The sequence below is a fragment of the Pteropus medius genome, unplaced genomic scaffold (genome assembly GCF_902729225.1).
Source record: "Pteropus medius unplaced genomic scaffold, Ma_sr-lr_union100, whole genome shotgun sequence".
In the NCBI taxonomy this organism is placed as follows: domain Eukaryota; kingdom Metazoa; phylum Chordata; class Mammalia; order Chiroptera; family Pteropodidae; genus Pteropus; species Pteropus medius.
In genome coordinates this window covers 4898513-4924940 of record NW_024352784.1, presented here as the reverse complement: position 1 = coordinate 4924940, position 26428 = coordinate 4898513, and the positions used below count along the sequence as shown (strand labels likewise).

At 41.0% G+C, this 26428-nt stretch overlaps 1 protein-coding gene across 4 annotated transcripts in view; it reads left to right on the top strand.

Moving 5' to 3' along the window:
- Positions 1 to 26428, top strand: part of XRRA1 (X-ray radiation resistance associated 1) — a 44612-nt gene that overhangs the window by 2203 nt on the left and 15981 nt on the right. For all 4 annotated transcript variants that reach the window (XM_039848047.1, XM_039848048.1, XM_039848045.1 and 1 more), the window contains exons 2-10: positions 1297 to 1364; positions 3997 to 4094; positions 7737 to 7921; positions 11674 to 11745; positions 12766 to 12838; positions 15626 to 15723; positions 17333 to 17466; positions 22727 to 22855; positions 23518 to 23735. In XM_039848047.1, coding sequence (XP_039703981.1) covers positions 1309 to 1364; positions 3997 to 4094; positions 7737 to 7921; positions 11674 to 11745; positions 12766 to 12838; positions 15626 to 15723; positions 17333 to 17466; positions 22727 to 22855; positions 23518 to 23735 — 1063 coding nt within the window. In that variant the 5' untranslated portion in view covers positions 1297 to 1308. The remainder of the gene's footprint in view (positions 1 to 1296; positions 1365 to 3996; positions 4095 to 7736; positions 7922 to 11673; positions 11746 to 12765; positions 12839 to 15625; positions 15724 to 17332; positions 17467 to 22726; positions 22856 to 23517; positions 23736 to 26428) is intronic.

Below are 26428 nucleotides of genomic sequence, written 5' to 3'. Positions count from 1 at the left end.
TATTTCCCTGAATAAAACTGAACAAAATACATGTCTTGGTGAAGCTAACATTCGATACATAATATTAGATGAGATTTCTTCACCTCTTTGAAGCAATCCACTCAGAAGCCCCTATAGCTTTTTGTTATTGCTCATCTTTTATAACTTCTTGTTTTTTAAGATCCAGCTCTACTGTCATCTGCTCTATGACACCTTTCTTGATCTTTCTTTGCAGACATAATGAAGTGCTCCATAGCATTGCATTTGTGGTTCAGTTCAGTAAACCTTATCAAGTCTCTTCAATGGGCTGTTTGAGGTGCTGGGTATAGACATATAGGTAGCCTGGCCTTAGAGGGGCTTACAACCTTGGGTTGGGGGGTGGGGTGTTTGGATTGGGGAACAGACAGGTAAGCAGACCATTATAATATAGTAGGGTAGAGTGCCTCCATTAAGAGGTGGGCGTGAAGTGGTAGAACAGAGAAGGGTCAATCTGAGGAAGGGATATACAGGAAAACTGTTTGCATGCACCACACAAAGAAGAGCTGCAGAAGTGGATAGGCCAAAGGAATGGGACAAGCAAATGTATTCATACGATAAGCATTACTCTGTGTGTGTGTGTGTGTGTGAAGCTTATTGTGTGTGTTTGGAGCTCAGGGGCACTACAGTTAGATTGATATTAATTGCTTCAAGATTGAGATAGAGACCAGAAGAAGCTGAAGCTAATTAGGCATCCTCTAAGTCTGGATCTTTGACTTTGTTTTTTCTACCATATAAATAAAGTTCATACTTCTCTTAGGATTACTTTCTAGACAATGTAACCATTAGATGTGAATCCACACCTTCTCACCTAGTGTTCCTCATAGGGAACTGCAATTTCTATGGTTAGTTGCGTGCAGGTCTGTATGTCTCCCACGAACCAGAATCTGATTCATTTATTCTGTTATATGCATAACCAATATCTTTTCCCAGATTGTGCCTTATCTTTCAACTTTATCTTTGCTACTGTTACTGTGCATAAATTTATGTTGTGTAAATGATTATATAAATTACTGATTTGTGATTTTCACATCTTATTTAAGCACTGTAGCCCCACCCCATTGTCACAAAATTATTCTTCTGTTCCACTTTCCCATCTATGTCTCTGTCTCTATCTTTACATCTATACCAATTTATTTCTGGGCTCTTTAGCCCCGTGGTATTTTTCAAGACCCTAGATGAGACACATTTTGGAGCAGAAGGGTCACAGTAGTATATAATTAATGAGAAAGGTTAAGAGCTCTGAATGGCAGGCTAAGAAGGAGTATATCTATTTTACAGGTGAAGAAACAGATGAAGAAACAAAAAAAAAAGGAAGTCAAAGGACTTTTCCCAAGATTAAAGATCAAGTAAGTACTGTGCATTCCAGAAGCAAGGTCTTTATATTCTGCAAGTTACTGTCTCCAACAGTGATCATCTCTAACATTTCCCAGCCATCTATTTACTCATTCATTCATTCATTCATTCACCTATCTGGCAGATAGGTGTGGTTGGTCACAAGAGAGTTTTCCTAAAAGATGGATTGATTGGATGACAATTGATCTTTCCCCATCCATCAGTCTAGTCATTCATCTTCCCAACACATTTTTAGTGAGTTCTAGGCTCTATGCTAGGCTCTGGGATTACATAGGTGAATAAGTTACCATAGGCCTCATAGCAGGTGGGAAGTTGGTAAGGGGAGCAAACAATTATAATAAAGTGATAAGTACTATACTAGGAGAAGTGTGGGTTGTCATGGGGACACATAAGAGGGGCCTCCAACCCTTTTCAGGGTGGTCAAGGATCAGGAAATTCATAATGCCCAGTGTGGGACCAAAGGAGATACCAATATTACTCATTTATTTCACAGACAATTATGGAATCTGTTATGCGCCAAGTGCTGTGTAGGTCCTGGGAATAAAAAGATGAACAGCATCATAGATGCTTAGAGTTTAATTAGGGAGCTCAGAAATATGTATAAAAACACTTGGACCCTGGGAATACCATCATATCCTTCATTTGGCTCACACATGTTTATTGCATGTTTCCTATGAGCATTCGAAGGGTGGAAGAAAGACAGTGAATTGGACATGTTTCTAGAATCAGAGGTTCTGGAATCATACACTATTGAAGGAGCCCCCTCGCAATTGTTAATGATCTTATGTTGTAGAAGGTCTCGACCGTGAAAGAGATACAGAAGAAATACTCCAGAGTTTAGCCACAGCAGCAATTACTTCCCACTGGAAGATTCAGTGAAGGCTTTATGGAAGGGGTGGCAACTGGACTGGATCTATAAAGAAGCCTTTTTTTCTTTTTATTATCTCACTTAATTCTTACAACAGTTCTCCAAGGCACAGGTTTTTATCTTAGGAGAAATCTGAGGCACAAAGAAATAAACTGATTTGTTCAAGGTCACTCAGCTTAATGGTATAAACTAGACTCAAATTTAAGCCTCCTATCTCCAAAAGTTTTGCCCATCCTACTGCACCACTTTACTTTTCACATTTGTCACTTCCAGGAAACATTTTCTCAGGACACCTGATCCCAACTCCCTATACTGCTCCTTCCTTTTACCGAATTTGTCCCCAGGCATTCTTTCCATGGCCTCCCTTCCACTGGCCAGAAGCTATAGATTCCCAAGCAGTTCCCAACTGCTACTCCAAGTTGTCTGAAGCAGTCCCAAAGAAATTTGGGAGTGGCTGGATCCCTTGAAAGAAAAATCTCAAATCTCTTAATAGCTCAAGGTTTAAGAAATTTAGATATTTTATTAGAGATTTATTCACAAAGGAAGTGGCATTTGAGCTAAATCTTAAAGGATGAAATCAAACAGATGAACAAGATGGAAAAGGCTATTTTAGGTCAAAGGAACTCCAAGAACAAAGGCAAGCAAGACTGAATGTCAATTATATGTTTTGGGAATAGAAAAATGATTCTTTGAGCCTGATGGGTAGGGCTGACTGGAATTGCAAAGTTAGAACATAGGACTCCAGGGTCCTTCAGGCTCAAGTATTTGGCCTTCATGCTCAATGGGAATCCAGTCAGAAGATTTGCAGTATTCTAGGTGAGGAAAGATGAAAATTTAATAAAAGCAGTGAGAGACAGAGAAAAGTGCATTGGAACAGTATTTCTGAGCTGGAATTGTAATAACTCGGTGACCAGTTAATGGAATCCCATTTCACCTAGCATTATTTTTATCAGACCTCTCTTTTTAAAGCACAGCTGGCTCTCCCCAGCTCAGATATCATCCATGGTTCTCAGTTACTTACTAGGTAAAACCTGAGCTCCTAGCCTGGCACTATCCTTCCTGTCTAGCCTTATTGTCCAAGACTCCCAAACACACATCTCCTTCCTGGGTCCAGTCTTTTTTTTACTGTACCAGACATTCCTGCCACCATGCCCTCAGTCCTGTGGCTTTTCTGTTTAGAATGCTTATCCTTCTATCAGCATGCTCAATTCATCCTTCAAATCCTATTTATACAAGTAAAATCTCATTATTTGCTTGTCATCTTGCCTAAAATGTGAGCCCCCTCTTCTCTGAATTCTGTTAAAACAGTAAACATTTCTAGTAAGCCCTTAATATAGGTACCAGGTACTACCTCTCTGACTTGATCCTCTCATCTGCCTATTAAGGTAGGTGTTATTACCCCCATTTTACAGGAGAGGAAACTGAGGCTCAGAGGGGTAGAGTAACTTTCCCACTTCATAGAACAAGGAAAGACAGAGCCAGTATTCAAACCGTTCTGCCTGAGCCTAAAGGTGATACTCTTGCTAAAGTTTCACTGGATTAGTATTGATTTGAACAAAAAACCCAGGGCCTTGTCCCCCTCTTCATTTAAAGGACAAGCCCATTTATGAAGCAAGGCAGGGGGCCTCTAGGGTCTCAGAGATATGGTGTATGTATTGTGTGGTGGTCCTGGGGGGCTCTGGACCACATTTGAATGACAGAGCAATACTGTACCTTCTCACTCTTATACTTCCTTATTTTCCTTGCTTGGCTCTCAGGGAAATGGCCTCCTCAGGAATCTACAAGCTGGATGATGGGAAGCCTTACCTGAACAACTGCTTTCCAGCCAAAAATCTGCTTCGGATGCCAGAGCAAGGTCAGGTGACTTCTCAAATTGATACCTTTGCCTTACCCCAGCTCCTGCTTTAGAATGTCTCACATCCATTTCTCTTTCTCCAGCCCCTTGACTACTGTTCCCTGCCCCACCCAATTCCATCCCTTCCAGTCCATCTTTCTCCAGCAGCCTTAGGGAGCCTTCTAAAACACACATCTAACCATTGTGTTCCCTTCTGTTCAGTGACTTCTCATTGCTGGCTCTTTTAGCTGCTATTCTACCTTCAGAGTCTAACCTCCTCTTATCTTTTGTACAACCCCCTCACACAGATAAGGGGACAGATAAAGAAAGAAATATAGCCGTGTGTATCTGTGTGTTCATATATATATATATTTCCTAGTCCACTGAAAGCAATGATACCTCAGTCATGAAGAACATACTGGCACCAAGGAATCTGGGTGTCTAAATTCTATTCTCTAATAAAAGAAGTCAGGGTTCCTCAGAGGAAAAGTTGCTTCTAGGCTGGGGCAGAAAAAGTACAAATTGAGCCTGAAGCATCATGTGGTGCCAGAAAGTAAAGAAGTGCTCAGAAAAATGATGGGCGCATGTCGAAAAGATGTAAGTGCCAACCCGAAGGAGCTCCCAGTGGCCAAAACCGGGACAATCTGAATAACAAAATAAAGGTAGAATTGGGTTGTGAACCGTAAAATAAATAAATATCCACGAGCCCATAATTATATAATAAATATTTATATACATCAATCAGTGGAAGAGAAGGAATAGCTCTTTCTTATGGTAGAATTCCAGTTAATAAATGTAGAAGGAATGAAGGAAATAGAAAATCACTATTAAAACATCACAGTAATAATTTTTACAGTCAAGAAATGTCTTTAGATGTTGTATCAGTCAGGGTTTTCTAGAGAAATAAAACCAATAGAATGGATATATATATATGCGTGTGTGTGTGTGTGTATATATACATGTATATATATACATATATACATATATATATGGGTATATGTCCACATATATATATGAATATATGTCCACATATATCCATTCTGTTTCCATATACATACATGTATATGTGTAGATATAGAAACATACATATACATATATAACATATTTCAAGGAATTGACTTATAAAATGATGGGGACTAGCAAGTCTGTAATCTGTAGGGTAGGGTCTGAAAACTTAGCAAAGAGCTGATGCTGCAGTCTTAAGGCAAAATTCTTTTTCCTCTGGGAAACTTCGGTTTTTTCTTTGAAGGTCTTTCAGTTGATTGGGTGAAACCCATGCACATTATTGAGAATGGTCTCCTTTATTTAAAGTCAACTGATTATCGATGCTAGCCATATCTGCAGAATGCTTTCACAGCAATGCCTAGATTTAGATTTACTTACCATACTACTTACCATAGCCTAGCCAACTCGACACATAAAATTAACCATCACAGATGTTAGAATTAGATGCTAGAATCCAAGTATGATGAGAAACAGGATATTTGCGAAGTCTCAAAGTATATTCATTAATGACAAAGGGAAAAATAGTAACTTCTGAGTAGAGAAACGAGGCCGACACCTCCTTACCTGAGTGATCAAAATTAACATCACCGGTAATAAGACATAACATCGTGTGCCTTCTGATGTGCTGACAATGGCACAGCATCACTTCAGTGGTAGTTTCACCAAATTTCAAAGCCTTAATCTAATTATGGGAAAGCATCAAGCGAATTTAAATTGAGGGACATTTTACAAAATAATTGATTGGTACTCTTCAAAAGTGTCAAGATCACACAAGAAAAAAGACTGAAGAACTGTCACAGATTGGGGGAGACTAAGGAGACATGACAGCTAAATGAAATATGAGTTGCTGGATTGGGCTCTGGAACAGAAAGAGGACATTAGTAAGAAAACTGGCAAAATTCAAAGAAGGGTTGTAGATCAGTTACTAATACACCAGTGTTAATTTATTGGTTTCAGCCATTGTATTATGATTATTTAAGATGTTAACATCTTAGGGAAACTGGATGAAAGCTGTACGGGAATTCTGTGCTATTTTTACAACTTTTCTAGAAGTCTAAAATTATCTCAAAATGAAAAATTATGAGGGCAGAAAAACCCTTCCCATGGATACTCTTTCTGCTAAAAGCCTGCCCCATTAAAACCTAGACATTTTATTCTGATCCTCAAGACCTTTTCTGATCTGACTCTTCTGGCCTTTTAGCACTCTTCCCTCAAGTTCATCTGATGCACTCTGGGCCTTCCTTCCTGGCTGTGTTGGGATTTTGGCACCAACTAAAGATAGGAATCTCCAGGAGTCAGGGCTGTTAAGATAGGGCAAAGGACCATGTTCCAGATGGGGGTAGCTTTGGGAAATGGAGTGCCTGGACTATCAGGCCCTGAGTGGGAATGGGGACTAACTCACTTAGACATAGGGCAGGAGCTGCATCCAAGAGACAGGATTGGCAGCAGTGGTCAGGTGAGCCAGGGCAAACCCCATAGGCAGGGGTAGTAGGCTGCAAGGGCAGGGAGTCAGTGGTCAGAGTCACCAAGCTATTTTCCACAGCTCTGTGCTGTTCTGTCTGCCAGCTACCTGGTTTTTCCATTTCCACCTAGTCAACTTTCAACTTACTAGATCTAGCTCATGCCCTAAGCTAGTAGCTCCCCTCTCTGGGCTTCCATAGCTTCCGTTGTCTTATTGACTTTCTTTGAGTCAGGGCTTCCATCTTATTTATCTCCATAGCCCCAGCTCCCAGCACAAAGTAGATGCTCAGGAAAAAATCTAAATGGATGATTGTGGGCGGGGGCTGTGGCTCAGGATTAATTCAGACATTTATTCGGCAATACTTAATGTGGTAAGCTCTGTGCAGACCTTGGAATACTTACATGAATGAATCAGACAAAGTCTGTGCTCTGTGGAGCTTCTTCTCTAGAGGGCAAGAAAGACAATAAATAAGTGAACAAGTAAAATAATTACAGATTGCAATGAATGCCTCGTAGTAAAAAACTGCTGATGGAAAGAACAGATTCTAGAATGTTGTCATGATTTTTGTTAGGAGAGTTTACTAGTAAACCTCATGTTTTTCTTTGCTTACATACATTTTCTAGTTCTTTCTACAGTAAACCTGTATTATTGGGGTTTTTTTAAAATGACAACTGCCTTGTCATTTTCTCATCCTGAGCTCCTGATACAATCTTTACCCTGTAATGATGGGATCCTGGGTAAGGTCTAGGAAGATGGTGCCCTTTGTGCTGATGTTACGCATTGAACTTTACCCAAGAGATGACGCAGGAAAGAATGATCGGCTCTGCTGAGGGGAGTCCATATAGGCTTTGTAGAACAGGAAATACTTGATCTAGGGTTTTGAAGAACAATTAGAGTTTAGAGGCAAAAATATGGTGGAAGGAATTAGGCAAATCATTCTATGAGTCTTAGCCTTTTCTTCTGTGAAATGGGGGCAGTAACATGTTTTCACTGGGTTTGGGGACCAATTAATTGAGATAGGTATGTAGACACCTCCTCCCTCCCCACCCCCGTTGCCAGCAGCAGCACAGTATCTGGGGCATATTAGGTAATGAGGAGCTATTTTTTGGTTTTAGTATTATAGATAAATATTCTGTAAGTACTCTAGTTGTGGCTTTGAAGGAGTTTGCTCCTCACTGTTCTGATCTTCTCAACAGGCCGAGGACACTGGTTAGTGGCTCGGAAAGGTAACCTCAAGAAGAAGCCCAAGGGTGTGGTTGAGGTACCGGCTGAAGGTCAAGAAAGCCAGAAGAAGATTTCTTTTGAGGTCAAAGAGAAGAAAGGGTCTCGATTGGAAAACCAAGTGGATATTCCTGGACACGTGCTGGACCGGGCTTTTCTGGTAAGAGTAAATGCATACTGGAATGGCTGGCAGCATCAGCTGATGGCTGTCCCAGCTACTCCACTCTGGTACCCTCAACCCACCCGAAACTATTTGAGTGATCTTGGCAAATTGAGTATAGCTAGAATGATGAAGGGACCCAAAGCTTTCTTTACATGCAAAGCTTTCTTTACATCTGCATTGTTGGATAGATATTATCATCCCTATTATGTTGCCATTGCGCAGATGGGAAAACTGAGGCTCTAAGGGTTAATTTGCCGTGGCCAAGTCCCATGGCTAGTATTTAGAACTCTGCTCTACTCAGGATTAGAACTCTGGTCTACTGACTCCAAAGCCTGTGTTTTTACATTGTATCAGGTAAAAATTCTTAATTGAGTTGGGGAAGCAAAGATGTAAATCAGGGGGAATAGTAAATTGAAAATCTCATTCCAGCACCTAGTAGAGTGTAGAGATTCCTGCTCTACTCTGGGGAGATCTCTCTAGGATCAGGGGCGCTTAGGGAGATCCCATGCTCCACAACCTTTGTCTTTTGGGTGTAGTGTCTGGCTGAAGGCCAGAAGAGCTGACCAAATATTACCCAGTGCCTGGGGCAGGCTTTCCAAAGAGAACTGGTGTGGCTGTGTTGGAGACCAGCCAGGAAATTTCACATCTGCTCTGTGCAATACCTGCCTCAGTGGCTTTGCAAAGAAAGACACATTTTGTAAGTCAATATTAATGTGCAGTCCAGTTCTCACAGCTCCCTATGAAGAACTCTCTGACAGCCTACTTCATTCCCATGCTCACTATTGGTTTTCAAGAGATGGATTTCTGCACAGATCAGATGTTGAAAGAAAGCTTTGAGGAGGCAGCTGGTTGCATCTTATCTCAAGTGATGAGGTGTAAGCTTTTTGCAGAGTTCTATGGAATTTCTTTCATCATGATTATGTTCACTTCTCACTACGGGTGAGGAGGACTGAAACAACAGTACGGATGAAGGGCAGAAACACTTCCCATAGTGTTTTTCCCCTTTGTTTCCAGCAACATTTACATTCCCACATTGAGATGGCTTGTTATTCATGGTGCCACTTGGATAGCAGAAGCAACAAGGATGTTTTTCAGAGTAATGGGATACCTACCCACCTATTAGGTAGTTTCACTTAAATATTTCACTGGTACCTCATATTGACCTACTGCACCAAACCCCTTACTCCAAGTCCCAAGTACCTCTTTTCTAGTATTTACTATACTGTCTCTATGATGGCCCTATTATCTACCCAGTCACCAAGCCAGTAACCTGGGGTTATCCTTGACATTTGCCTCTCCCTCACTGCTCCCGCCCGCACCATTACCAAGCCCTGCGCTTTTATTAAATAGTTGTCAAATCTGTATTATTTTCCTCATCTATACTGCCACCGTCCTAATCTGAGTTACCATCATCTTTATTTGAACTAATTCAGTACTTTTCTAACTAGTTTGAACCAACTAGGATGCCTTTATTTTACATAAAAAGAAGCTAGAGGCATTGTTATTTCACGGTAGGTTAATTTACTGGTTTAATGACCTCTTCCAAGACCCAGGTTCCTCCATCTTTCTGCTCTTATAACCTCAGCATGTTAACTTGTCCTCTTGGGCTTATTGCCTTCATGATTCCAAAATAGCTGTAGCAACTCTGGTCATCACATATAAAGGATAACATCCAAAGGTAGAAAAATGATTGTCCCTGTCTTATTTTTAAAAGTAAAAAAAGCTTCCCAGAACTGGCCTCTCATCCCCAGCAGCCAGTGTTTCATTGGCCAGACCTAGATCACATGCTCCAACAGCCATTTCGAGGTGAATGTGACCTCCATGATTAGATTAGACAAGTCAAGACTTATCACTTAGAGCTGGGTCTTAAAGACATAGCCACTCAGAGAAATGTGAATAACATTGGGGTTCTTTAACAGGGAGGAAGTAGAGAAGTACCTCTAGGGAAGGTAATTAACAATGTCTGGCATATTGGTCTCTTCCCTTCCACACTTGTCTTCTCATTCTTTCTATGTGTATCAGACATAGCAATTTTTATAAAATTGCTATCAGCCCTTGGCCAAAAAAACACTGGCAACTTTCCATTGACTGTAGGATAACATCCATACTCCTTTACAGAGCTAGCATGGGCCCAAATGATCTAATGACTGCCTTCCTAGCCTTATCTTGTTTTTCATCCTCTCAGAAGCACCTTGCTTTTTTCTGCCTTGATAGCTTTCACAAACCCTGCCACCCACTTTCATGGGACCAACTCCTACTTAGCTCTTAGGTCTCAGCTAAAATATTACTTCTTCAGATAAATATTTTCTCACTTCCAGGCTGAGATTAGGACCGCCTGTTATTGTCTTCCTTAGCATCTTGAATTTCTCCTTTAAAATATTTATCATTTTATAAGTACTTGCTTGCTACTTGGCTTCCATGTGATTGTAAGTTCTATGAAGGCATGGAATATTTCTGCTTTTTCTCCATTATTTTCCCAATGCCTAGTTCCATGTCTAAACATAATAGATACCATAAATGATTAACAGAAAAAAAATAATGAGGTTTGGTTAAACAGAAATATAAGCTCCAAAGCCGAGATTTTCTTCCAAATTTTAATTATGAAGGCAACATATGGTAGTCAAAAAAAACAGATTTTGCACACTGATGTTCATAGCAGCATTATTCACAGTAGCCAGGACATGGAAGCAACCAAAGTGTCCTACAATAGACGATTGGCTAAAGAAGCTGTGGTACATATATACAATGGAATATTACTTAGACATAAGAAGAGATGCCATTTGCAACAGCATGGATGGACTTTGAAATAATCATGCTAAGTGAAATAAGCCAGACAGAAAGAGTTGAAAACCACATGATATCACTTATATGGGGGATCTAAACCTAAAAACAACAAACTAACAGGACAAACAAACAGAGACTCATGGACATGAACAGTTGACTAGTAGTTAGAGGGAGAGAGGAGAGGGGGAGGAGTGGGTGGGGTCAAATATGTGATGTCAGAAAGAAATCTATGGGTGGTAAATGCACAATGCAATACACACACACACACACACACACACACACACACACACACACACATATGTATATGTGTATATATACCCATTACACCTGAAACTTACTGGATTTTGTTAACCAATATCATCATAGGAAAAATGAAAAAAAAAAACAAAACTGTTTAGTGATTATAGATTTGGGTTCAAGTCATAGGTCTGTCACTAGCTGTAGGACCTAGGCAAGGTACTTTATCTCTCTTAATCTTGTTTTTCTCATTTAAGAAGAAAAATAATCGTACTAATGTGAAAGGGTTTAGTTAGGAGTAGAACAGAGTTGATTTACTTAGCATAATACATGGCCCAAAGTAGTGCTTAGTAAATATTTGGTGAATGAATAAGTGGATGAATGAATGAATGAACAAATGAACAAATTATGACAAATGTATGAGATCGGTAAAGCACCAATACAGAAATACAGACATTTTAAGCACCAGGAAGGGGATGTGGGGCCCAGAAAAGACAGAAGAAGCATAGGAGTCCTGAATCCCATAAAGTCAATGTGACTTTCCCCATCTTACAGATGGGAAACTGAGAGGTGGAATTGCTGAGATGGCAGCTCTGTTCTAAGCAACTCCAAAGCCATGCTCTTTCCACTATAGCAGACAGGCCACCCTCCTCAATGGGGAGTCATTTATTGTCTTCGCCAATTATATAAACTTTGCTTGAGAGCTGACACTCTGCACTGTGTTCCAGCTGAAGCACCACCATGTGAGGAAGCCATCAGACCTGTGCAACATTAATGTGAGTGGTCTGAAGTTGTCCCAGGTAAGGCCAACCAGCAGAGATGTGATTAGGGTGAGCCAGATCTGAGGTGGCTCCTGGCTGTTTGTCATTGGACTTCTAGAGTCCTTGGGGAATGGGAATCTGGTCACAAGGGAGGGGGAGGGTCACACAAGGACTCGTTGGGTGGAAACAACATTTAGACACAATCTTTTGCTCTAAGTTTGGTATGTCCATTGTTCCGTGTGAGGTGAATTAAAGAAAATAGCTTTATGGAAATGGGTTTGAATTTGGCATAAAATTTTGTTGGGATATGATTCATTGTGTGACAGAGTCTCATCAAAAGAGCCTACAGAAGAAATTTCCATCAAGTTTAATGCCACAAGTGGTAGTGATTCTCCCAACATGTAGGCTTGTTCTTAACTTACAGACACTGTGACTCATGTAATGAGTCATATTTCTTTCGTTGCATTGGTTAACAGGTAACTTGGAGCCAAATTTGTGGTCCATCATTAACCAATGTATATATAGGATATTATGGCATATATTTTTGATTTGTAGGCCTTCCATGGCATATGAAGAGAGATTGTTTGTATAGTACTACACAGCACTGAAAACGAATGAACTAGAACTACAAATGTCAACATAAGTAAATCTCAAAAAAACGATGGGTATCAACACAAGTAAATCTAAAAACAGTGTTAATGAGAAAGACTTGAAATAATATCTGCAATATGATTGCATTTAATATGAAGATTTAAAATATGTAAATAATACTATATATGATTTATGGACATACATATTTGTAATACAAATATAAAACAGTTATAGGAATGATAATCACCAATTTAGGATAGCTCTTATCTATGGGAGAGAGGGAGGAGAATGTGATTGGAGAGGGATATGGGGGCGGTCAACTCTCTGAAATGTTTTCTTTTTTAAAGAAATTTGAAGCAAAGACAGCAAAACACTCAGACTTTTTAAAGCTAGAAGGTGGTTACCCAGGTCTTCAGAGTATCATTTACTATACTTTTCTGAACATTTTTTTGAAATGCCTTCTCACAGGCTAAGGAAAAGGACTTCAAGCATTTTCATTCCGTGATTTACATCAATGCCTCAGAAAACCTACTGCCTCTAGGTGAGTATTTTCTTCCTAGAAACCATCTTCTGCCTCTTGAGTGGCATAGCTAGTCACTCATGTTAGAACTTGCCTGTCAGTCCATGCACGACTGGCCACACATCTCTGTTGGAGTGCAATAAGCTAGGTGCTGGAGAACACACAGACCTGGATTCCAGCCCAGAGTGGGCATCATCTATTTAGAACATTTCTCTGTGAGCTGCTGCTACTCTATCTGTAAATGGAGATAATTCCCGTCCTTTATTCCTCTTCAAGGCAGGATGCCTGGTAGGCTCAGATGAGATAGGTATATAAAGATGTTTTTAAGCCATAAGAGTTCCTATTAGAGCACGAAGCCTTCTTGTTTATTCAGCAAATCTACAGCGACCCCTGCTGGGTGTCAGGACTATGTGAATGCTTGGCTTCTAGAAATGAATGCATCTAGTTCCTGTTCTGGTGAGTCATAGTTTGGTGGGAGAGACAGCTCTGACAGAATTATAGCAGAATACATTAAGTGCGATGATTGAGGAAATCAGAAAATGCTATGCAAGCGTATAAGTGGAACATCAACTTGGACCAGAGGGTCAGGAGAAACTTCTGAGAAGAGGAGCACCTAAGCTGAGACCTAAAAAATGAATAAGAGACTTAGGAATTAGAAGGCAAGGAGGCATTTCAGGTTGACAGAGCAGATGCGGAACGGCAGTGCCTGATCAGGATCGCTGAAGAAGTTTTGTATGCTTGCAAGGGATGCAGGTAGTAGAGAATGGAGACTAGAAAGTTTGGCAGGGACTAGATTATCAAGGGCCCTGAGTGACAGGGACTTTATTCTGCAGGCAAAGAGAGACTTGGAAAGCTTTTAAATACAGAGGCTCAGTGTTGGCTCTGAAGAGGGTAGATTATAAGAGAAAAAAGAAGATGGAGACCAGGAAATCTGGGAGATGGTTTTATTTTTCCAGGAGAGGGAAGATGAGGCCTGAATCAGGGTTATGGCAGTAGGAGTGAAAGGGAATAAAAGAAATTTAGGAGGAGGTAGAAATAACAGGACTTGGTACCTTGTGGGCATATAGAGAAAGGGAAGAACCAACCACCAAGGGGATTCGCTGAGAGGAGAGGCAGGTTTGGGGAGAAATGAGATAAGTTTAGTTGGAATGCATTGAGTTTGAGGGTTTTTATTAAAGAAGCATGGGATGAAGTCCCTGCCCTTGAGGAAACAGTGTAGTCTGTCAGGAACATAGGCTTGAAATACAAAGGCCATCAGGCATTTGAAAAGATGCTCAACCTCACTAATAATTAAAACAACATTAATATAGTATTTTCTGCCTATCAAATATTGGCCCAAATGAGGAGTGATGACAATTGGTATTGGTAGGGAAATGGATACTACTCTCATATTCAACTGACGGAAATGTAATAAATTAAAGCAACACCTTCGGAAGGCAATTTGACAGTGTCTTTTAAAATAGTCATTGCCTTTAATCTAGTTACTCCACTTCCAGGAATTTATTGTACAGAAACACACTTGTACAAGGATGTTCATTGGAAACATCCTGAAATATCTACGAAGCAGTCTTTTTATTAGGCTCTACTGCACATTTTGATTAACAAGATCTCCACAGGCCATACTTGACACCAGGTTCACTTAGAAGGCTCCAAGCAATTCCACACAGTATGCCAGCCACACAGCATCAGCAGTTCATCTTTAGTGAAGTCATTGTAGCAGTTAGTGTAGCAGTCCATGCAGCTGTCCATGCATCATTCTCTGTGGCTCCCAGCTCAGGTCCAAGACAGCGAGATTCTCATTGGGTGGATGCAGGAGCCACTCTGGCTTAGAAACCTCATTCTCCACAGGAGCAAAGAGCCATTGTAACACTCCGTAGACATAGCTCCTAGAGTTCCAGGAAAGGACGTGTCCAATTATAAGAGTCACCACACACAGGGAAGCCCAAGGTTACAGTGCCTCCTTCAGATGTCTATTGTTCAGTTATAGTTTCTTCTAGTCCAGGTGTAGTTTACTAATCTCAGGTCATTTTTACCACAGCAATATTGCTTAGTTACATAGTTACCATACCTTTTGTTCCAGGTTACCAGGGGAACAGGGCTAGAAAGTTAACCCAAGATCCAGTTCTCATGCAGAAGGGGAAAAGTGTTCTTACCTTTATCCAGAGAGACTAAAAGCTATCAATAAGGAAATGGTTCAATAAACCAGAGTATGTATTATAGAACGTAATTCAGACATTATGCAGATCTGTATGTTTGACATGGAACAATCTTTAAGTCATATTGTTAGCGAAAACAAGTCACAGTATAATGTGGATGGTATGATTTGATTTTTGTAAAAAGCATGTATGTTTCAGTATATGCATGAGAAAAAGTCTGGAGTATATACGTGAAACTTGCCATAGCTATCTCTGGGTCTTGAGATCAAAGGGAACTATTATTTTTGTGGTTTTTAAAAAACTTGGGGGCATGTTTCACTTTTGTAATCAGAAGTTATTTTTATTATATTGTTACACTTTATTATAAATTTTTAGATAGGCTTTGGTATTAGATTCAATTTTTGGCCCTTTCACTTACAAGCAATTCCATTTCTAGCAAATCACTGAGCCTAGCCGAACTTGAGATTCCTCAGCACCAGAATGGAAGTAGCAATTCCTATTTTTCAGGGTTGTTAGAAATTTAGAAGCCATTTATGTAAAACACCTTACACAGTGCCTGGCCTAACCCATTGGGAACCCATTAAATGACCACTTAATATCTTTCTCAAGTCTTTCACAAGCTGCAGATTCTCTCTTTCTTCTCCCCCTACAGAGGCATTTCACACGTTTCCAGCCTTAAAGGAACTGGAACTCGCATTTAATGGCATCAAAACAGTCTACGTGGAATATGGAGACTTTAAGTTCTTGGAAGTAAGTTGGAGGTAGGGAGTTTTTGGTGCCCACCTGTTTCCTTGGAAGGAATAGATGTCGAGGTCTCTCTCTGCTGCTCATAACTGTTGGGAAGGGGCTGTCTGGGCCTTTACAGCCAGACTGTTGCTTCAGGGCAGTCTTCTGGGAAAGGTGGTGGAGTTGGTGGTGGTGGTGGTGGCAGCGGCAAATAGATGAGGATATATTATACCTATGGCTGTGGTGTGAGGTCCTGGAAAATAAATGCCAAAGAAGTCTATACAGAAAAGTGAGTTTAAACAGTATTATAGGAAGGAAGAGTTTGAGGGGAGATCTGGATCCAGTTGGGGTTTGGGAGCCATGCAGGCTAAGTGCTGGGCACAACAGATTGGACCAGCTGAACTAGCAGCATTGTGGACTGATTTCAGAGACTCATCCTGGTCTAAGTGAGCCAGATTGGTTCCAGCAGGCTTGGATGAGGCAGGCTATAGACCGACTCCATAGGCCCAGAGGTGAGTGTGAAATAAAACAGGGCTACTATGAGTTCTGCAGCACCCACAGCTGTTCTCCAAACCACAGGTTAGAAAATACAGAAAAATCTGTTTGCAATCTTGGCTTTCTCCTAAATTAAATTTCCCATAGTCATGGATTTTCTATGCATGTTCTCATACTTCAGGTTATTCACCTCTCCAACTCCCATGAAAACTTTAGTACTACTTTTCAAAAAGAAACAGAGCTTTTGTAACTACCTGAGAATCTGAGTACTTGGAAAGTAGAGAACAACAGAGCTGGAGCAAGGTGTGCAGGCACACTCACCAAATAATGGACTCTTCCCCACGTGTTGGCCTTATAGTGGCAATATTTTCAATTCAAACCTCAGCAGAATGTCTGCATGTCATGAACCTTGGGGTTGACCCCAGAGACTTGTTAACTTAAATTATTTAATCTGCAGACATCAGTGGTCAGCTATTTCTCACACAGTCCTCACTTAACCTGGTGTTGCCAGTGGGGGGGTTGGGGGGTGGGCTGTGGTGGGGGACAGGGGAACAGGAAGGAAGGAGGGAGGGAGAGAGACTCTGTGAGGCACATCCATGTGCCAGTATTCCTATTCCTCAGACATATATTTGGCTATTACAGATACCTGTCCAGCTAACTGAGAAAGACCCCCAGAGCAGTCTAAATAAAGCACTCAAAGTCAGAGGAGGAAGAGATTCCATCTGGCTGCAGAGTTAGGATAAGTTTTATAAGGAAGCAGCTTTTGAGCTGGTCTTTTGGGGCTTAGATTGAGATACATGGAGAGAGGTCATTCCTGGTGGAGTGAAAAGCTCAAGCAAAGATCTGTAGGTAGGGCAAGACCAGGAATGGGGTGGAGTCATCATGGCCAGCACCAAAGGATAAACAGTGGTTTGCAATGGGAGGTAAGGCTGGCAAATAGATTGGGAACTGACCCTAATAGACCTTAAATGTTAATCCAGAGAGTCAGTAGGGTTTTAGCCTCTGTGTGATGCCCTCCAACCCCCCTATCCCCAACCCAGAAGGTTAAAAATAAAAGTAGCTAGCTCCTACCTCATGCATGAACATCATTGCCACACACAGTGATTCTATTCCCCCACCTTTTATCTCCACATCATAGTTTCTGGACCTTTCCTTCAACCGCCTGACTGGGGAGGCCATCCGTGATCTGGGGATTCTGCCACACCTCCGAGTCCTGCTTCTCACAGGCAATGGGCTCACCTCCCTGCCACCGAATTTGGCTGTCGCAGAGCAGTAAGTTCTACATCCCAGAGTCAATCCCATGAGTTCCCTCGTGAACCTTTGTCTGGATACAAGTATCCAAGGAAATAGTCCAAAGCAGCTCAGAAGTTCTGTAAAGACAGGGTGTGAGTGCTCAAAGCAGGGAGAATGCCACCTACTGAAGCTCCCAGAAAAGGAACCTGTGAAAGCAGGGCCCTGAAGGATGGGGAGGCCTCATATGGGTGTCCCACATTCCTCTGTGCTCTTAGGAGAGACACAGGTTTCTGGCTAGTCACATTCCCTGCCTGTGATTGGTCATATCTACTTTTGATAATCAGTATCAATCATCTAGCCAATATACTATACCCCTTTTTTCCTGCCTATTGGTTCAGTGGGATGAGGAACCCAATTGGCCAGTAGCAAACTCAACTTCCAGTTAAGTGAAACTATTCTTCTGTCCCCTGTAAAAGAATTGCTTCTTAGGAAACAAAGACCTCTAACTCAGTAGATCTCAAAGTTGCAGGAATGAGAAGCAAAAATGTTGCAAGTAGATTGTTAGGTATAATTGTAAGAGGAGCTGCTCTCATTTTTGTTTATTAATTCCTAGACCCTTTGTTTTGGTTATGAGGCTTTCTCTGCTACTTCTAGAGTCAGCACACAGCCCTAGGGAAAAAGTGGCCCTAAATATTGCATTTCTTTTTCCAAATCTCAGCCCCCTACCCCCAAATTTTCACAGCTGGTTAGTTCCCAGATGTCTCAGAGAAGATTGTTTTTGATATATGTATTTTGTCTGGATTTTCTAATTTATACTCAGGGGAGAGTTGGCCACAGTATTTAGTCTGCAGTACCATAAACCTTTCCATTTATTTTGGCCAGGTGCCTAGGGGCACTCAGTATGGAACCTTTTTAAATTAAACTAAACTAGCTGGATATTTTCTGAATCACTCTGATGATATAAATTTGTACTACGGTTTTGTGAGAAGACCAGTCTGCCCTCCCCATTCCCCTTCTCTGTTCAGTCTAAGGCACTCTTTGCCTGGCTGTGGGATAAGGGGAATGGGTGTCATTCTGGTTCACTTTCTCCTGGGGGTGTATCTTTTTAGGATCCTAGATTCAGGAAGGGGGTCTCCAATTATATGCCCCTCCTTCTATTTCAACCAGATCAGCAAATGTCCTTGTGGCAAAAATGGCTTCTTGTGCTTAGTTTCTATCTCTGGATTTTTAGATATTGGCATACTACTTCCTTACTCTCTTCACATCTCCTAAATATTTTTAAATGATAGACTTTTTACTTTATTTTATATTTTATTCATTATTCTAGTTGTTTTCAGTGGAAAGTCTTGTTGCATAAAGTAAAGCAAGTCTCCACCGCTCTATACTTCTATTTTCTTACATATAAGATAAATGTACTCCTATTTATATCAGAATATCAATTGAAATAATTGTGCTTTGAAAGCTGTGAGGCTCCAGACGAATATTACTGTCATTTTCTTCCCACTCATCTGTACACACTCAATATAGATCCTTCTTCTTCTGCCAGCCTCTTAAATGTTGGCAGACCCCTGTTGCCCTCTCAACCCACTGTGTTTCTTAATCTTTATATTCCTTCTTAGTGGCCTCAACCCTTCCCAAGTCTTAGTCACTTCTCTACCTTAATTTTAATCTTCTGAGCTATAAACCCTTATATCCTGCTTATACCAAACTTATCACTCATATGCCCATGCCAAAATCTCCTCCCCCTGTGTCCCTGGCCCCAGGTGGGTACTGTTCTCCATCCACTGTGCAGTTGTCCAGGCTAGAAACCTGGGCATCAACCTGAATTCTTCCCTCCCCAACCTACCTGTCCATTAAATCACCAGATACTGTGAATTATACTTCCTAAATTTTTCTCAGACTTGCCCATTTCTGTTATCGCCCTGTTTGGTCTCAGTCTCCAGTTTCTTAACCTCTTCTACCATCCTCATTACCATCAGAGCGATGTTTCTAAAATGCACATCTGGTTCTACCACCGCCTTGCTTAGAGTCCTTCAGCAGCTCCCCAGTGTTCTAAAGATAAACTCCATTAACATTGATCACAAGCCTTTTTATGACCTGACTCTGCCTACTTCTCCATCCTCCTTTCTCTTGACATTTTTCCATTTCATAATATACCTCATCTATTCTGAACTATTCACCTCTCCATTTCTGGATACATCGCACTATTCTGTCTGGGCGAGTGAGGGGAATCATATTTCTCAGGCTTGACCAGCACTGAGCAGAGGGGGACTGTTACCTCCTTTTTTTCTAATCACTGTCTTCCTGACACCACCTAAAAGAGCACTAGCTTTTTAGCAGCCACATCCTAAATCCTCTTTTATGCAAGTAATCTGTTAATCCTATGTCTAGCATGGTGGGTTTTTTGTCTTATCACAGAGGCTGATCTGACATTTGCACAGACCCTAGAGCTTACTAAATTTCATCTTGTTTGCTGCAGCCCCTGGTTCAGTCTGTTGAACGATATTTTTAGCCAAAGTCTTACAATGTAAAGTAAAAGAAATCCCCTTTCATCATATAGATAGAAGAACTATTTATAGTTCCTGGGCCTATTGACCGAGCCCAGAGACACTCAACACCAGCTAGAACTGACTCAGCAAGCAAAGCAGCAGCAGTCCCAAAACCAGAGCCCAAGGCTCTTGATCCCCATTCCCATGCTTCTTCTAATATGACACATGGATTTTCCATTTCTGAATACAACCATGGGGTCATACTCTTAGCTTCTAAAAACATAATCAAGATAAATCTATCAGATTTTAAATGGTTTTAATTCCTTTTGCCGAGAAAAGGCATAAAAAAATAGCGACACCGAACAGCTGGAAACTTCAGCCTCTCTACTATTGAGACTCCCGCCACTTCAAAGAGCTTTCCTCTCAAAATTGTCACAGGAAGGGCTCAGTAGGAGAGCCTGAGGCTTTCTTCTTACACCTCACATCTTGTCCTCCTGCTCACCTATTGACTGCTCCCTATTTTAAGACTTTTGTTCTGGAGACAAAATAAAACTTTTCTATGTTATAATTAGGATGAAACTTTTAAAAGGCAAAGCACTGGAACTTGTCACAAGAGACAGGACAGAATCAGTATAGGAGGAGTTTTTTTGAAGGCTTATTTCTTAGTTGTTTCGTATTTCACTAGAATAAAGATTGGCCAATTAATTATAAATCAACATAGCTGCTGTGCACCCTCCTGTAATTGCTCTCAGGTAGAAATTAAAAATTCAGTGTACGAAAGCTGGTCCTTTCAGGAAGGGAAGTCATCTGTGACTTTGAAATACTATGAACAAAGGTGTCTTTCTTTCTCTGTTGAGTGTCTCTAGTCTTTAGACGTCAAGCCTGTTCCCCCGCCACCACACACACACACGGAGAGGGCTCTTTCTGAAACCATATCTGACCTTTGCCTTTTTTAGTCAGAACTGCCATGGTTATAATCTACAGAAGTTCATCAGTATTAGAGTAACAAAAAGGAGAACATTTACTAGAAGAATATTAGGGAATCTCATAGCCATGCCTTAGGGATATATTGAATGTAGGTCTTGAGCATTATGGAAGAGCCCAGAAGGTCTGTCTCAGCTTTTACATCCGATCCTCTCTGTGACTTGCCTCATTTTTCTTTGCAGGTAAGCTGCCCATGTCTCGCTGGGCCCCATGATGGGAAACATGATTGCCCAGAGCTTCTAAATATAGCACAGCTTCAGTCACAATGAAATAATTTTTCTCCTTTTTCCTTTCCTTCTCTCATTGTGGTTAAGAGCACAGTAAATTCCCTCTCCATTCTTCATGGTTTAGCTTAAACTTCGCCTTCCCTGGGTCTTCCCCACCAGGGTATGTGACTCCCACCAAGCTTTGCACCTGCCTCTGTTACAGCATATGTGCAGTGTGTCTACCTCCTCCACAAGACTGTAAGCACCTTGTGGGGAGGGGTTTGTTCTTTTTCTCCTTGTATTCCCAGTACCTAGCTTCATAAATGTCTGTTAAATTCATAAGTATGATTGGATGAATGAATGACTATATTCCCTGTCTAAATTCATCTTTCAAATATTCCTGACTTTAGTTGTACTGTTACAGTCCTTTCGACTTTCGAACTCACTGCCTATCTTCATCAAGCTCTCTCTGGCCCAGGTAACAGTTGCTCTTCCATCTCTTTACCCAACCCTTTAATACACATGGGGCTTGAAGATGTGATGTGAGAGGTGGGAGCTGCAGAAAAGGGCCTGGGGTTTTGAGTCAACTTTGAGCTCTACAACTGTCTAGCTGTGAGACTTCAGGCAAGTCACTCTGAGTTTGAGTTTCCTCATCTGAAAAAGAGATAACACCTGTCCTCCTCAGTGCTGTTCTGAGATGACATACACAAAACACCTAACACAATGCCAGTAATTTAGTAGGCTTTGAGGAAATGTTTCTTTCCTTTCCTCTTGTTTGCAGTTAATATGTATCTAGATGTATTTGTGACTGGATATCTATGTGTGTGTTTATTTGAAGGTACGGAGGGGATGGAATTGGAAAGAGGAATGAAAACATAATTTAAGTTATTTGCCTTTGTGTACTTAAAAAGAATTACCTAGGCCTCATCCACCTAGGGGCAAAAATGAGGTCACGTTAATGGAGTTACCTAAAATGCCACAACTTCCTGCCCTACCTGTGTACACAGGACCTCAGCCTGTTAAATCCTACTCTTGGGTGTTTCTGGGAATCCTCAAAGTTTGAGTTTAAAAAGAGATTTCTCAATTCTTTACTGATGTGTGCATTTTATGAAGTCACTTCAGAGAAGAGCCTCACTGCAGCCAACCTTTCTTCCTCCACTCAGTGGCAAAGCTGTGGTCCATGCCAAGGGCATTGTGTCCTGGTGTTCCTATGGTTACCAATCCCTGGGATGATACAGCACACCCAGTGTCTGCTGTGACTCAAAAATGTACAGTATTCTTCCTATAGAATGCTTCCCCCCAACTCAGTCATACCTCATTCACTGCAGAGTTTTCCATGAGCACTGCTAATGCCCACCGCATCCTGCCCCAGCCCAGTCTCACTGAGTCCATCAGTGAATATGTATAACCTTTCTCCACACAGAAGACTGCATGTGTGAGTGTGGTTGGGGAAGGGGTCATTCAGGGACCCCTTCTGGTCCCTATCTGCAAGAACTTCTCTTGGGCACTAGAGAAGCTCCCAAGCTGGTTAGACTTCTTGATTGGTTCCTTATCCTACATTTCTTCCTGGGAATGGTAGAGCTTAGCCCCTGCCCTTGCACATTATCTTTGTACTCACAGGGAGGCATCTGCAACATCGCTGACAAGCAAGAGGTACATCCTGAGGTTCCCAGCACTGGAGACACTGATGCTAGATGACAACAAACTTTCCAACCCCAATTGCTTTGCCAGCCTGGCCGGGCTCAGGAGGTAAAGCCACAAGCCTCTCTTTGCAGGGCCCTCTATAACCCCCAGCCTTGTTCACACCTTGAGTACTTCTCTGAAAGCCAAAAGGCTTGGGTGTAAATTCCAGCTCCACCACTTTTCTCTGCTTTGTGGCCATGGGTAAGTCATTTCTCCCCTCTTGAGCTTTAACTCAACCATAAAAGTGGGGCATCAGTAAGAACATTTCTGATTATGTGACTGGATTAGAAGCAGCAAAGAGAAAGGAGGATAGGAGGAGACAGGATCCTGACTTTGGGGGAAGAGACAGGAAAAAAAAAGAACCAGAAAGATAAGTTTAACTGCTATTTGGTTGACCTAATAATTATGCTGTCACTTAAATGGTTAAGCTTTAGATCCCTGAAAAATTTACTCTGGATTTAGCTACCATTTACTGACCACGGCTTTGCGCCAGGCCATTTACATTGTCTCATTTAATCTTCACAAGAACCTTGAAAAGTTAATAAATATGAGTCCCAATTTAGAGATGGGGATATTGAAGCCCAGAGAGAGTAAGTCACTGGCTTAAGGTCACACAAGAGGAGTAAGTGTCCAGGACTGATTACATGTACCTTCCTTAAAGTTGCTTGGTAAATGTCTCTGAAGTATAATTATTGCTGTCATTCTGTATTCACTTTCCTTAACTGAAGACTGAAGAAGTTAAGCCTGGACCAAAACAAGATTTTCCGGATCCCATACCTGCAGCAAGTTCAGCTCAGAGACGGGTCGGGGGATTGGGTTGGAGGCAGGGAGAGTCCTCGCAAAGGGTCCCAATCCATGCTGCAGCCCAAGTCATGGATGTTTGAAAACTCAAATGAGCAACCGGATTATACCGTACTGCCCATGAAAAAGGATGTGGACCGGACAGGTGAGTGATGACCCTTGTTCCAGAGACTCTAGCCCCACGGTAGGAGTAAACTTCCGAGAGTTTATTCTGAAAGTCTGTGGCTCCCTGGTTAGCTGCTGCACTTAAGCTGCTGGGCCTGGGAAGGTAGAAGTCTCACATGAATTATTTCAGTGGTTTCCTAACTGGTTCTGTTAAGATACTTCTAAAATCCAATTAAAAGTTGATTTTTAAAAATCTCAAATAATGAGAAACTCAGAGATAAGGCTTTCCTTTTCCGGAGATGGTTAATTCTGGGGTGCATTGATGTTCTCAAGGGACTCAGGTTCTTCCCATCCTCTTTTCTGCCATCCTTGGCCCGCCCGTCTATCCTTGTAGGCTGGTTCCCACTGAGGTCTCAAGATGGCCACCACAGTGCCAAGAATCACAGCCAGTTGGCAACATTCAGAGGCAGAAAAGGAAAGAAATGTCACCTTTATCATAAATCAAAATCCCTTTTAATAAATGAGTATATTTCTGGATTATATATTCTGCTCCACTGATTTGGTTATCTATTACTATGCTACCACACTGGTTTTTTTTTAAGCATTTATTTTAAATTGAGAAATTAAAAAAATATAGAAATGTGGTGTAGAGCTTGAACATATATATATATATATCTTGGTGGTTAAAAAGTTAACCACCAAGATAGAACATTTCCAGCATCCTCTGTGGTACCCTCCCAGTTAGTACCCCCTCTAAGAATAACCACCATTGTGATGACTATCACCATAGATGAGTTTTGCCTGATTTGAAATTCATGTATAGCTGATCCTTGAACAACATGAATTGTGGCTTAAAGAACAGACCTTTATTTTCTCAGAGTTCTGAAGGTTAGAAGTCCAAGATCAAGGTGTCGGCAGGTTTGGTTTCCCTGAGGCCTCTCTCCTTGGCTTATAGATGGCCACCTTCTTCCTATGGCCTTACATGGTTGTCCCTCTGTGTTTTCTGTGTCCTAATCACCTTTTTTTATAGGAAAACTATTTATACTGGATCAGAGCCTGTCGTGGTTACCTCATCTAACCTTAATTACGTCTTTAAAAGCTCTGTCTCCAAATATAGTCATATTCTGAGGTCCTGGGGGTTAGAGCTTCAACATATGAATTTGCGGGGGAGGACACAATTGAGCCCATAACAACCAGTCTATCGAATTTTACCTTATGGTTTATGCCTTTTGGTTCTTATTTAAGAAGTATCTCCCTTTCTCACAGAAAGATAGTTTCCTATTCTGTGTTGCTTTTCATTTTGCTGTTTGAATCTTTCAAAGAGGGTTTATATGTAATAGACTTTCTGAGTCCCTAAAATATCCCAGATCACCTTTATTTTGTTATCATACTTGAATGATAGTTTGGTTGAATAGAAAATTCTAGCTTTAAAATCATTTTTCTTCATCGCTTTGACGATATTACTCCATTGCCCTCTAGATCCATTGTTGCCAATGAGTAGTCCGATGCCAATCTGATTCTCATCTCTTTGTAGAAAACCTATTTTTGCTCTCTTGACTCTCTTAAGATATCCCTTTAATTCTTTTGAAATTTTACTGAGATGCATCTACACATGCAACTCTTTTTGCTTATTCTATTAGGTACTTTAAGTATTCTTTTGATCAAAGATGTGATTTTCTTCATCTTGAAGATATTTTCTTTATTTTCCCCTTTCCATTTTCTTTGTTGTCTCCATCTGAAATTCTATCAGATGCTGAAAGCTCTGGATCTACCTTCTATTCCTCTTTTCTCTTGTACTTTATATTCCTTTGCCTTTTTGCATTGCATTCTGAGATAGTCTCTCAGCTTAGTCTTTCCTTTTACGAATTAGCTCTTCAACTGAGTCTGTTCATTCATTTAGCACATTTATTTGTTTATTTGATTGTGATATTTTAAATTCACAAAATTGTTAATAGCTTCTCTTCCACTATAACCTCCTTTTGTTTTAGGATGAAATAGCCCTTCGAATTCCTCTGAGGATACTAATTAATTATTCTATTTAAAATTTTTTATTCTTTTTGTTAACTCTGTCATGGTTTTTTTTTTTCAGATGCTAATTCTTCTGTCATATTTCATGACTTTGTTCATAGTGTTAATTTTTACTCAAATATTAGGAGATTTTTAATTGTCCGTCTTTTTGTCGAACAATCCCCAGTCAGAACCTTACAATGTAGGTTCTGATTTCTGGGGCTGCTTCTTGAGATTGTGGGGAAAGGATAGGACATGGTTTCAGGCAGAGTATGCTATGCTGCAGCTCATCTTTCTAAATGTGGGGGCTCTCTGTCTCCCCAGAGGCTTACTCCTCAGTGCCCACACTTGCAACCATGGCCCATCCTCATGCTAACTCCTACTTTGTTCCTTGCACAAACCTTTCCAGCCCCTTGTCACAGAAGTTATTTATGCCATGTGGTGTTCCACCCATATTATTGTTTACTTCATTTTCCCATAACCTTTCTCAGCATAATAATATTATTAGCATGTGGAGGTGTCTCATTAGCCAGAGCAAAGGTGAGTGGTGCCTGCACAGGATCTAGTCCCAGCAGATGCTTTATTAGGTTGAACTCAGCTATGTATTGGCTCGTCTCATTCCGATGGTCCCAAGAAAGAAATCACTCCGTAGTCTCTTGCTTTCTACTATGCTGCTGGTTATTCTTAGTCTTTCTCCTGAATTCAGTGTCTTAACACATTCTATTT